At 33.9% G+C, this 12,701-nt stretch overlaps 1 protein-coding gene across 1 annotated transcript; it reads left to right on the forward strand.

The window, feature by feature from the left end:
* The first annotated feature begins 785 nt into the window (after nt 1-785).
* On the forward strand, nt 786-4,004 carry LOC136836662 (cuticle protein CP575-like). Its single transcript, XM_067101132.1, has 3 exons — nt 786-861; nt 1,958-2,085; nt 3,678-4,004. The coding sequence occupies exons 1-3, from the start codon at nt 850-852 to the stop codon at nt 3,832-3,834; spliced, it is 297 nt and encodes a 98-aa protein (XP_066957233.1). The 5' UTR covers nt 786-849; the 3' UTR covers nt 3,835-4,004.
* Nucleotides 4,005-12,701: the final 8,697 nt, after the last annotated feature.

Below are 12,701 nucleotides of genomic sequence, written 5' to 3' on the forward strand. Positions count from 1 at the left end.
AGCAAATAAATTTCAGGCCAACTCCACAGCAGATGCACAAAATTGCTTGTGAGAAATTTTCAGGGTATTTTGACTTCAATTCAGACTTTAGCAATCAAAAACATTATAATTTTTATTATCTATCGTTGACCTCATATGTGAAAGGTATGATATTATCCACCTGCTTCTCATTTGACATTTAGTGAAAGGGCAATTTTTAGTATCGTTTCTGAGATATGCAATTTAATTCAATACACTCCTTAAAAGATATATTTTGTGTAAGACTGAATTTTTTATTTATCATGGCATGTGTTTATTAGATATATGTAGAATTCCTAAAATTAATAATTGAAAATCAAAATACACATTGTAAAATAAATGTGTTGTGTAAAATTGCACAATTATCTATCATGGTGTATGTTTACTGAATGAATGAAGAAGAACTAAAATGATCAAACAGACGAATAAAAGAGAAAAATAACAATTCTCTGAATAAAAAAGGGAAATAGATAAATAAAAGAGCAAAAGAATAACTCTCTGAATAAAAAAACCTGAAGCCAAATACCAGAAGGGAAAGTACGATCTGAACACAACAAGAAAATTGAACGTTTGAACCCTCTACATGGCTAAGAATGAGACCAAATTGAAACCTTCAGACGAAAGAAGAGTCTGAATTTCGTAGGCTGACCTACATTCATGCTTTCTGCTTTTCTCAGGTGGAAGGTAAGGGGAAAGGTAAGCTAGCTTGGGTCATGATAATAGGGTGTGGCAATGCTTGCCTGCGGTATATATATAAGTCCCGGAAAGCCTTTTGGGCAAAGTCGTCAGCATTCTCAACCGGGTCTCTGTATACAATACACAGCTAAGATCATGAAGCTTTTCGTAAGTTTTTTTTTGTTTTTGTTTGAAGGGGGGATGATGTAGTAGTGTGTATGAATATGTATGCATAGATGCGTATGTATGTATGTGTGTAAGTGTATGAGTATATATATATAAACAAATATATATGTAATATATATATATATATATGTATGTATGTATGTATGTATGAATGTGTGTCTGTGTGTGTATGCAAAACATACATATACATAGAGAGTATGTATGATATAAAAGGAGGTATTATTAGAATACAGACTTTTTTTAATGTGCGCTTCTAAAATAAGTTAGTATTAAAGGTATACCTGTAATTATCAACTTTACCTGAATAAATATACAGTCAGTGGTACAGTAATTATCATTAGTGAAAAAATGGGAGCTTTACACAAATGAGTAAATGAGAGAGAGAGAGAGAGAGAGAGAGAGAGAGAGAGAGAGAGAGAGAGAGAGAGAGAGGGAATTATAGGTTTTAATAAATGAATTAAGATCAACTTAATCTTGTCTGTAAAATGCATAATAATTATAACCAGTTTCATTAAAAAACTGGGTAAATTGGAGAGAGAGAGAGAGAGAGAGAGAGAGAGAGAGAGAGAGAGAGAGAGAGAGAGAGAATTATGGGTTTTGAAAAATTAATTAAGATCAACTTAATCTTGTCTGTAAAATGCATAATAATTATAAACAGTTTAATTAGAAAAACTGAGAGAGAGAGAGAGAGAGAGAGAGAGAGAGAGAGACAGAGAGAGAGAGAGAGAGAGAATTATTGGTTTTAAAAAATAAATTAAGTTCAATCTTGTCAGTAAAATGCATAATAGTTATAACCGATATCATTAAAAACTTGGTAAATTGGAGAGAGAGAGAGAGAGAGAGAGAGAGAGAGAGAGAGAGAGAGAGAGAGAGAGAGAGAGAGAGAAAAGGAACTTTGTCTATAAAATGCACAGTAAATATTTAATATATTTAGCAAAATAACTTCTAAAATTCAATTATTGTTTAATTATATTTTTTATCATTCTTTATTTTCCCGGAAACTTGATCTTATATATAATCTTTTTTGACCCCCAAAAATATTGAAAATCCATCATTACTTTTTTTTTTTTTTTTGCAGTTGCTTGTAGTTCTCGGCCTCCTAGCCCTGACTAGCGCTCTGCCCGACTCGGTTCTCAATCTGGACCTCGACGGCATTCACCACGACCAGGACCTGGAGGATGGAGAAGTTGTCAGTGGAACTTACAGGTGAGTGAGATTAAAAAATTAATGATCAAGCCCTTCTCTCTTTCTCTCTTTCTCTCTCTCTCTCTCACATACACACATACACACACACACACACACACACACACACACACACACACAAACTAAGGCCTATAATTGATTTATGAAAATATTGGTTTAGTGGCACTTACAGGTGAGTGAGATAAAAAATAACCAAGTCCATTTCTCTTTCTCTCTCTCTCTCTCTCTCTCTCTCTCTCTCTCTCTCTCTCTCTCTCTCTCTCTCCTTTCTCTCTTTCTCTCTTACGCACACGAACATGAGGCCTATAATTGATTTCTTAAGATACTGGTTCAGTGGAACTTGCAGGTAAGTGAGATAAAAAAATAATTAAGTCCTTTCCTCTCTCTCTCTCTCTCTCTCTCTCTCTCTCTCTCTCTCTCTCACACACGCACACACAAGCATAAGGCCTGTAATTGATTTCTCTCTCACTCTCTCTCTCTCTCTCTCACACACACACACACACAAAAGCATAAGGCCTGTAATTTATTTATTAAAATATTGGTAAAGCAGCACCTTGAAACCAATTCTGTTTTGTATCAATGTCTAGTGACAGTGGCCTATTCCCCATCAATGTTAGTTGAATTGAACTGAACTGAATATAGAATTTAGGCGAAATGCCAAGCACTGGGACCTATGAAATCATTCAGCGCTGAAAGGGAAATTGAGAGTAAAAAGGTTTGAAAGGCGTAACAGGAGGAAAACCTCAGAGCGGTTGCACTGTGAATCAATTGTTAGGAGAAGGTGGAAAGCAAGATGGAAGAAAGAGAATATGAAAGGAGGTACAGTAAAAGGAACGAAAGGGGTTACAGCTAGGGGCCTTAGGAAGGCACGCTGCAAAGAACCTTAAGTTAATGCCTACAGTGCACCGCATGAGGTGCACTGACGGTACTAACCCCCTACGGGGTCATCAGTGTTAGTAAAACGATGTAACCAAAATAGAACGGGTTTGATAAACTTCGGGGATTTAAATCCAAGGAGCAACTGACAGTAACACACTTATTTAAACCAGACATTTAGACGATTTGGATGGTTCATTCATCAATAATATAATGATTGATTAATATACAACACAATGAACAGAAAAATAAGGCAATATATAAAATTGAACATTTTATTCGGTAACAAATCGTAAATTGGTTTTATCCATTATAAAAAAAATAGAAAAATTGCTAATTAGCAACGCGACTCCTGATAATTGCCTATCCGTACGTTGACACGGCGCATGACAGTATCTACCAGACGAATGCACTCATAGCAATCTCCCCTCCCCCCTTCCCCTTATATATATCTAACGATGGTTCTTTCGTCAATAATATAATGATTGATTAGTATACAACACAAAAATAAGGCTATATATATTAAATATTTTATTCGGTAACAAATCGTAGTTATATCCATCATAAAGTAGATGAAAAAAATTGCTAATTAGCAACGCCACTCCTGATAATTGCCTATCCGTACCTTGACACAGCGCATGACATTACCGGACGAATGCGTTCATTATGATTTCCCTCTCTCACATATATCTAACTTTCTCCTTTTTTCCCCCTCAAAGCTGGACGTCCCCCGAAGGAGAGGAATTCTTCGTCAAGTACGTGGCTGACGAAGACGGCTACAGAGTCCTGGAGTCCAACGCCGTTCCCGCCAGCGAGGGAGTAGCCGCCAACGGCCAGCAGGGATCTTTCGTCTCTTTTGAAGAAGAAGATGACTAAGAATGCTCCCCCTTCGTCAAGAGTTTCTTTTATTCTTCCCGTATTTATGGAGATCTTGTTAACCGGATTACCCCCCATTCTGTCTCTCTCCCTCCCTGGCTAGTCCCGTTTCCGCAGTATTCGGGAAACGACACCGTATTTATTTACGACGTACAATAAACGCATAACAGAAGCCACTAGGCCTATTTTATTCGTTCTTGCGTAACCAATACGGTGTTCTACCGTAAGCAAATGCAGAATAGTACTATTATTAATAATCTAACTCTTATTAGATTATTAGTTATGGTCTTTCCCAGAATCCTTAGTGAAGGTTATTGTATGACTGTTTTACTCAGTCTGCCTGTCTCATTGTGTCCCACTACTATGTTATATGAGACTAAAGTCACACGGTTTTGCAGTGAGGGTTAAGAAAGCTTACTTATGGATGGCGCCTGGGATGCAATTAGGGTCTTTTATTATTTCTGGTTATTTTTTGTAAAGTTCAAACAGGTATTTCCTGGTAACATAAAAGAATACACACGAATGCATTGCTGATTCCATTAACGCTTGACATAAAACTAAAGCTATAAAACCAGGTAAAGTTAGGCCTAATTTAGAGATTAAAGGAGACCAGGTGAGTGTATTGCCCCAAACCACGCCGGGACTCTTCAGGAAAGAACTATCAATTGAAAATTCCCTAAACAATGAAAGCCAGAAAAGATCTATAGGCCTAGGAAATCTCTGAAGTGAAAATGCTAAGTTTTGTTACATTATCGAACGGTTTGTACTGTTAGCTCGACAGTTCTGTGATTGAAATTTCCTTCAGTATATCCTGAGGTATACAATTACCACTCAGTGATAATATACCCCTTTATGAGAAAGATATGATAATTTTAAAACTGGATTGCGAGACAGACTTGCACGTACACATGAGGATGTATATGGCCGAAGCAAGATTACACATGTATTACAGATGTCTGGGTAAACTGGAGAATTCATTGATGTCGAAGTAAAATAATAATACTTTAATAATTTTTCACGGAAAGCTTTAAACTCTGCATTGAGATAAATAAATAAACTCTTATTCTAGACTTGATTCCGGCTCAGGCTGAAAAGAAGACTGATGTGAGTACCTGGGACACTATTCATCATTCCTCTAACGAGCCTGAGTTCGAACCCACTCAAGGAAGGAGAATTTCTTTATTTATTGTCGATTGGGTTTCAAGGCTTTCGGGAGAAACCACACCAAAAAGAGTTAAAAAATAAAAAAAGTGAATATATAAATATATATATATATATATATATATATATATATATATATATATATATATATATATATATATATATATATATATATATATATATATATATATATATATATATAGTCAAGGCTTTCAGGGAAACCACACCAAAAAAAAGAGTTAAAAATAAAAAAATGAATATATAAATATATATTTATATATATATATATATATATTATATATATATATATATATATATATATATATATATATATATATATATAAATATATTTATGTATATGTATATATAAATAAACCCTTATAAGTCAACATTAAGGTAAAAAAAACAAACAAAAACATCAACCATTTATACATCGCAACAAATACCCACAACAAAAAATGTACAAAAAACAAAAAGTGACAAATAGTTAACGGGTCACAACGAGGCCTTAAGAACACACACAAGAAGTCCTACAGGAGTACAGAGTTCAGTCGTCATCCTTCAGGGACACGAAGGATCCCCGCTGCCCGTTGGCAGAGACGCCGTTGCTTGCAGGAACTACGTTGTACTCCAGGACTCTGTCAAGCCTTCGTCGTTAGCCACGTACCTGACGAAGAGCTCCTGCCCTTCGGGAGAGGTTCACCTTCAGGAGGAAATAGGATAAGGTTTTTTCAGTGATTCTGTTAAGTTTGTTTTATCCTTTTATCGTTGTTTGGGTGGGGTAAGGTTTTTTATTGGGTTGTTTGGGATATTTTGAATATTTTCAGGTGATTTAAAAGGAATATTACAGATTTGTAAATTGTGAATATATATATATATATATATATATATATATATATATATATATATATATATATATATATATATATATATATATATATATATATATATATATATATATATATATATATATATATATATATATTAGAAATATCAACACACAGTTACATGTGGAACAGAAATAAATTTCCGACTAACGTCAGGATCAGAACCAGGTCTTTCAAATGAAAGATCAGGGCGCTGCCAACCCGGCCACACGAGTCATTCCTTGGGTACAGTTGTACGCAGGTTCCAACTCCTTTTATGACTCGCGTGGCCTGGTTGGCAGCGCTCTGGACTTTCATTTGAAAGACCTGGGTCTGATCCTGACGAGTCAGAGGTTTATAAGTATATATACAAGTATATATGTATATATACATATTTTTATATTTATAAATTATATATATATATATATATATATATTTATATATATATATATATATATATATATATATATATATATATATATATATATATATATATATATATATATATACACACACACAAATAAAACTATAAAAAACCATATAACTACACTTCTTGTATTGTACAAAATATTCCAGATTTTTATTTAAAAAAAGTCATTATGACTGACCTGTAAGTTCCTGTGATGGCCTCATCATCGTCGAAGTCTTGGTCACGATGGGTGCCATCAAGGTCAAGGTCAAAGATGGAGTTGGGGAGAGTCGTTGCCATGGCAACGAGGCCGATGGCGAAGAGGAGCTGTTCAGAGGAAAATAATTATTTTATGACGGAATTAAATATTGATCTGGAAAAAATCTAGTGTAATTTAAACAAATGTAACTCTGCAAAATAAATGTAATTTAGAAAATTAAATGTAATTAAAAAAAGTGTAATTCTTAAAGAAAAAATCAAACGTTGCCCTTTAAAAAATCAAGTGTATTCTTACATTAAAATCAAATGTATTTCTAAAAAAAAAAAAACAAAATCAAATGAAATCATTTAAAATAGACGTAATTTTTTTTCTTAAGAAATCAGGTGTAATTCTTAAAAAATTCAAAAGTAATTCTTAAAAAATCAAATATAACTGTAAACAATATAATGCAATTTCTTATAAATTAAATGAAACTACACTAAATACGATTTGAAATTTAAAAAAACATTAAATAAATTTAATTCAAATATTTAGATATAAATCAAAGTGTTTTGATGGTCGTGTCACTGCAATAGGCCATAGGCCCAGCAACCTCATCCCAAAAGTAAGGGTCAGAATCTTGCAGCAGACCGTGGGAGTTTGATATTAGGCCACAGAGGGGTAGTAAAGCCAATCATGTAGTTTTAAATCTTCATGAACATTTTCCTAGATGAAATCTTACTATTTATGATTAAATAAATACTGGCATAATTTAACATTGGACCCCTGCAGTAATCGATCATTTCTAAAAACTCGAAGTAACCCTAATATATAACAAAAATGAAATTTATTTGCATTAAGATAGGTTACATTAGATTCCATTTTAGGCCTATGTTGTGGGTATCTATTTCAGCTTGACCAACGTAGGCGTTTTAAGCTAGACAATTTGTATAATTCTCTGTTGAACGAGAAGGATTTTATATAAAGAAAAGGAAATTATAAGAAATATGATAGGTTTTTCGCAAAATCTAAAGGAAACCTTTGAACCTAACAGACTGCAATAGGTCCTGTCATCACTGGCAAAATATCATAGTATTATAATCTTTTTATCTTAAGTCTGCTTTAAAATTGCTTTCGCAATCGGATTATAAATGACTCATTTCGAAAATTTGCATCAAATGCTGAATTTTGATGTCACTGAACTGGCAGAGCTTACAAATGTATATCTTTCCTGTTTTCAAATATATTTTATATCACTTCTAAATGATAATTATTTGTCTACAGGATAACCTATCTAAAAAAAATAGGTCAATAACTTTAAGAAACACATTTCTCTCTCCTATTCTAAAAAAAATTACTTTGCATCGAATCTAAATAATAACTATTTATCTACAGGAGAACTTGTCTAAAGAAGTATAATCATTGACCTAAGAATGTCTGGGTCGCCGGTGACCTCCTGTATTCAGACACGGGTAAATTTCCTGGACTGGTTAAACCAGTTCGACTGGATATTATTATAAATCGGCTTTCAGTCCAACATGCGTACAGGACTGCTATTGAGTCAATCATCTGTCGTTATGTTCTTTGCCTATAAAAACTGGTTGATAGGGAAATGACTGTGAATCGCGCCCTATGAGACTGGAAAATATTTTGTAGTGGATTGTACAATGACTGTTTAAAGACTGGAAAATATTTTGTAGTGGATTGTACAATGACTGTTTAAAGACTGGAAAATATTTTATAGTGGATTGTACAATGATTGTTTAAAGACTGGAAAATATTTTGTAGTGGATTGTACATTGACGGTTTAAAGACTGAAAAATATCTTGTAGTGGATTGTACATTGACTGTTTAAAGACTGGAAAATATTTTGTAGTGGATTGTACATTGACTGTTGAGAGACTGAAAAAATATTTTGTAGTGGATTGTACATTGACTGTTTAAAGACTGGAAAATATTTTGTAGTGGATTGAACAATGATTGTTTAAAGACTGGAAAATATTTTGTAATGGATTGTACATTGACTGTTTACAGATTAGAAAATATTTTGTGGTGGATTATACATTGACTGTTTAAAGACTGGAAAATATTTTATAGTGGATTGCACATTAACTGTTTAAGGACTGGAAAATATTTTGTAGAGGATTGTACATTGACTGCTTAAAGACTCGAAAATATCTGTAGTAGATTGTGCATTAACTGGTTAAAGTTGTGTACTTTTCATAGCAATGAAATTATTGTTGTTATTCAGTGTCAAATAAATTGAATTAACTTATTATGAATCCTATTCTAGGAAACTGAAAAAGAATCTTGTGTGTTGAATTGTACTGTACTGTATTGTACTGGATATCATTGTATTGTATTGCAGACTAAGGGGTCAAAGGCAATTGCTTGTAAGGATGGCAAAAAAATTAGTTTCAGTGAAACAAAAACAAGAGAATTATTGTTTTATTCAGTGAAAATGAAATTAAATCACCTTACTGTGAATCCTATCCTATGAAACTAAAAAAAAAATATTCTGATATGCATAGTAAACTAAGTGATTAAAATTAATTAATTACTTCTAAAAGTTAAAAAATATTGCTTTCGTTCAGTAACAATAAAAGGATACTTTTTAAATTAATAAAATATTTGTATAATATTCAACTAGAAAATTTGACACTTAATTCTGAGTATCGAACTAGTGTCTTTCAGTTCAAAATATTTGCCTGAATCTGACTTTTAAGATTTTTTAAAAAGATTACTAAAGGAGACTGTATAGCTACTGAGAAGAACTCAAGTATATCTCCAACACTATCTGTTTTTCAGGCCTCATTGTGGTTCATTGACACCTAGAATGACCTCTTCCACAAGTCCTGCTGCACGTTTCTGAGCTCTTATATTGCAAGGTATATTACTTTAGACTTAAGTTTTGTATGTATTCCCATTTCAGAAGCAGAATTAAGTTTTGACCTCAAGGAAAATTGCATTATTTCGTCTGAAACTTAACAGAAATATTAAGAATTTACAGACATATTTTGACAGAAACACAATGAACTGAAAATCAAATTATGACCACAAACAGAAATAAGAATCGGAACTAAATTTTGACCCCAAACAAAACTGGAGTTTCCTCTGAATGTGTACAGAATTGTTACGAATTTAAGAATATATTTAGAAAGAAATACTACGAATTAAAAAATACATCATGACTAAAAATAAGAATATGAAACGGAAATAGATTTTGACCCCAAACAAAACTGGAGTTTCATCTGCAGATCAACAGAAATATTACGAATATGCAAACATAATTAGAAAAAAAAATATTGTTAACTGAAAACCACATTATAAAAATAAATAAATAAATAAATTTTCCCACCAAACAAAACTGTAGTTTCCTCTGAATCTCAGCAAACATATTATTTATTTGCAAACATATTTAGACATAAATACCACGAATCAAAAACCACATAATAAAAAAACTAGTAATTCACAAATACATGAAAGCAACTTACGAAAAACTTCACGGCTGTGTGGTAGAGTGCCGACCAACCCTTTTGCAGTACTGTCGAAGACTTCAAAGAAGACCAGCTTCTTATATACCGTATATCACGTGTTCTCTCAAGTGGGGAGAATGACCTCTAATGACCTGCGTTGGCACCTACCCGTTCATTACCGACGGACTGTAATGATGACACCAAACTCCTCCCATCCTGAGAGAACGGTATCGAGCGGTCACTTTCCAAAATCTCTCAACAATAATTTGGTTTTTATTCTCGAATGTCAATAGACTCAGCTTCTGAAAATTACTAGAAATAAAATTTTTTTTTAGCTCGGTTATTCTCCAAAATCTCTCAAAAATAACTTGGCTTTTTGTTCTCGAATGTAAATAGACTCGGCTTTTAATAATTACTAGAAATAAAACTTTTTTAAAGCTTGGTTACTCTCCAAAAAAGCTTAAAAAATAACTTGATTTTTTTTCTCGAATGGCAATAGACTCAGCTTCTGATAATCGGTAGAAACGAAACTTTTTTTTTGCTCTGTCACATTTCAAAATGTCTAAAAAATAACTTGATTTTTTTTTATTCTCGAAAGTAAATAGAGTTTAGCTTCTAATAATTACTATGAATAAAAAATAACTTGGTGATTTATTCTCGAATGTCAATAGACTCAGCTTCTAATAATCGGTAGAAATGAAACATTTTTTTTTAGCTTGGTCACATTCCAAAATGTCTAGAAAATAACTAATTTTTTTTTCGAAAACAAATAGAGCTTGATATCTAATAATTACTGTGAATAAAAAAAAATTTTTTTTTTTGCTCGTTCACATTCCAGAATGTCTAAAAACATTATTTTGTTCCGTCACTTTCCAAAATCTCTAAAAAAAGACTTGGTTTTTTATTCACGAAAGTATATATAGCTTAGGGTCTAATAATCACTACGAATAACAACGTTTTCTTGTTGGAATCTACAATGTTTTATGAGTTTTAGGTCCCATGAGATTAATTTCACACAGGGAAACCATATTTTTATTTTTCGACGGATGCCACCTGAGCAAGATCAGAGATGTGTGTGTGATCGCTGGTGTACAAAGAAGGTATGTGATCCGAGATTGGTGTGATCAATAGCTGGTGCAGAAAGGGATTGCATTATCAATGGAATATATATATATATATATATATATATATATATATATATATATATATATATATATATATAATGTATATACATATCCATATATATATATATATTCCAGTCTTCTTTCCAGGCAGCTCAGGTTTCATCACCACCCTGGACCCGGCTGCCACACGACTGGAAGCTGACCTGAAAATAACCTCGAATTCGACAGTGATCTGGATTTCGGGGTCAAGGAAGGAAAGACTCTTGTCGTCATTATTATCTACTAGTTTTCCTTATTATTATTGTAAAAAATAATAATAATAATAAGGAAAAGTCCTTAAACACTTCCTTAGTTTGTTGGCCAACGTGTCGAGTGGGTTGTCAGATCAGCCTCTTGATCCCAATAGTTATAAATGAACATTTTCCTTTCCCATTCACAACGTAAACATTGTGCTAATGCAATTGTGACTTTGAACTCTTCAGAATCAAAGGAATCTTCACCTGAAGTCACCTTGGGAATTACGAGAACGAACGTCCGGTCTTTCAGTGTTTCTTGTTTTCTCTGGTAGTAAAGGTACGCTTTTAGGTATCATGAGATTTGTTTAGTAACGTATATTATAGTTATTCCCATTAATTTTGTCCTTTTAAACACCTGATAAAACTTTTTATTTCCTTTCTCTCTCTCTCTCTCTCTCTCTCTCTCTCTCTCTCTCTCTCTCTCTCTCTCTCTCTCTCTCTGGTAATTTTCTATTTTATCTGCATTGATAAACAACCAGACGGCCTCTTTCCTTCACCTCTCTCTCTCTCTCTCTCTCTCTCTCTCTCTCTCTCTCTCTCTCTCTCTCTCTCTCTCTCATTCTCTGGCAGTTTTCCATTCTACCTGCATTGATAACAAACCAAGCAGCCTCTTTTATTCACCTTTTATTCTCTCTCTCTCTCTCTCTCTCTCTCTCTCTCTCTCTCTCTCTCTCTCTCTCTCTTACATTCTCTGGCATTTTCCGTTCTACCTGGATTGATAGCCAACCAAGCGGCCTCTTTTATCCATCTTATTTTACATAAGTCCTTCAGATGACTAAATAAACTTCAGACCAAACACTTAACCTGCTTAGATCCGGCCCCTCGTTGGCCTGACGACGCCAGATTTCTTCATAAAAACACGATTCGGTTAATGAGCGGCGCGGGTCCGATTCCTGTCGGCCATGGGACGGCACCAGACATTAGGGCAGGAGTCCCTTGACCGTGGTTGTCTGTCCTCAATTGGTTTTGGTACTGCCAACCAGGTTCTGTGAATGTTCAATGTGTTTCTGTTCTGTCAACCAGGTTCTGGAGTCCCAGTTGAGTTTTGGTAGTGCCAACCAGATTTTAGGGGTGCCCGTTGGGTTTTGGTAATACCAAGCAGATCCTAGAAGTACCCATTGGGTCTTGGTACTACCAACCATGTGCTGGGAGTGCCCACTGGGTTTTGGTAATGCTAACCAGGTACCAGAAGTGCCCATTCCTCACTGAGTTCTGGTAAAGCCAACCAAGTTCTGGGAATACCGATTGGGTTTAGGCAGTGCCAACCAGGTTCTGAGGTGCCCATGGGGTTTTAGCAATATCTACCAGATTCTGGAAGTGCCAACCTAGCTCTGGA

The sequence above is a fragment of the Macrobrachium rosenbergii genome, chromosome 56, assembly GCF_040412425.1.
Source record: "Macrobrachium rosenbergii isolate ZJJX-2024 chromosome 56, ASM4041242v1, whole genome shotgun sequence".
NCBI lineage: Eukaryota > Metazoa > Arthropoda > Malacostraca > Decapoda > Palaemonidae > Macrobrachium > Macrobrachium rosenbergii.

Bases quoted from the DNA above. Each gene is read 5' to 3' on its own strand.
- LOC136836662 (XM_067101132.1), top strand. The intron at 2,086-3,677 runs GTGAGTGAGATT...TCCCCCTCAAAG, and splicing joins GTTGTCAGTGGAACTTACAG to CTGGACGTCCCCCGAAGGAG.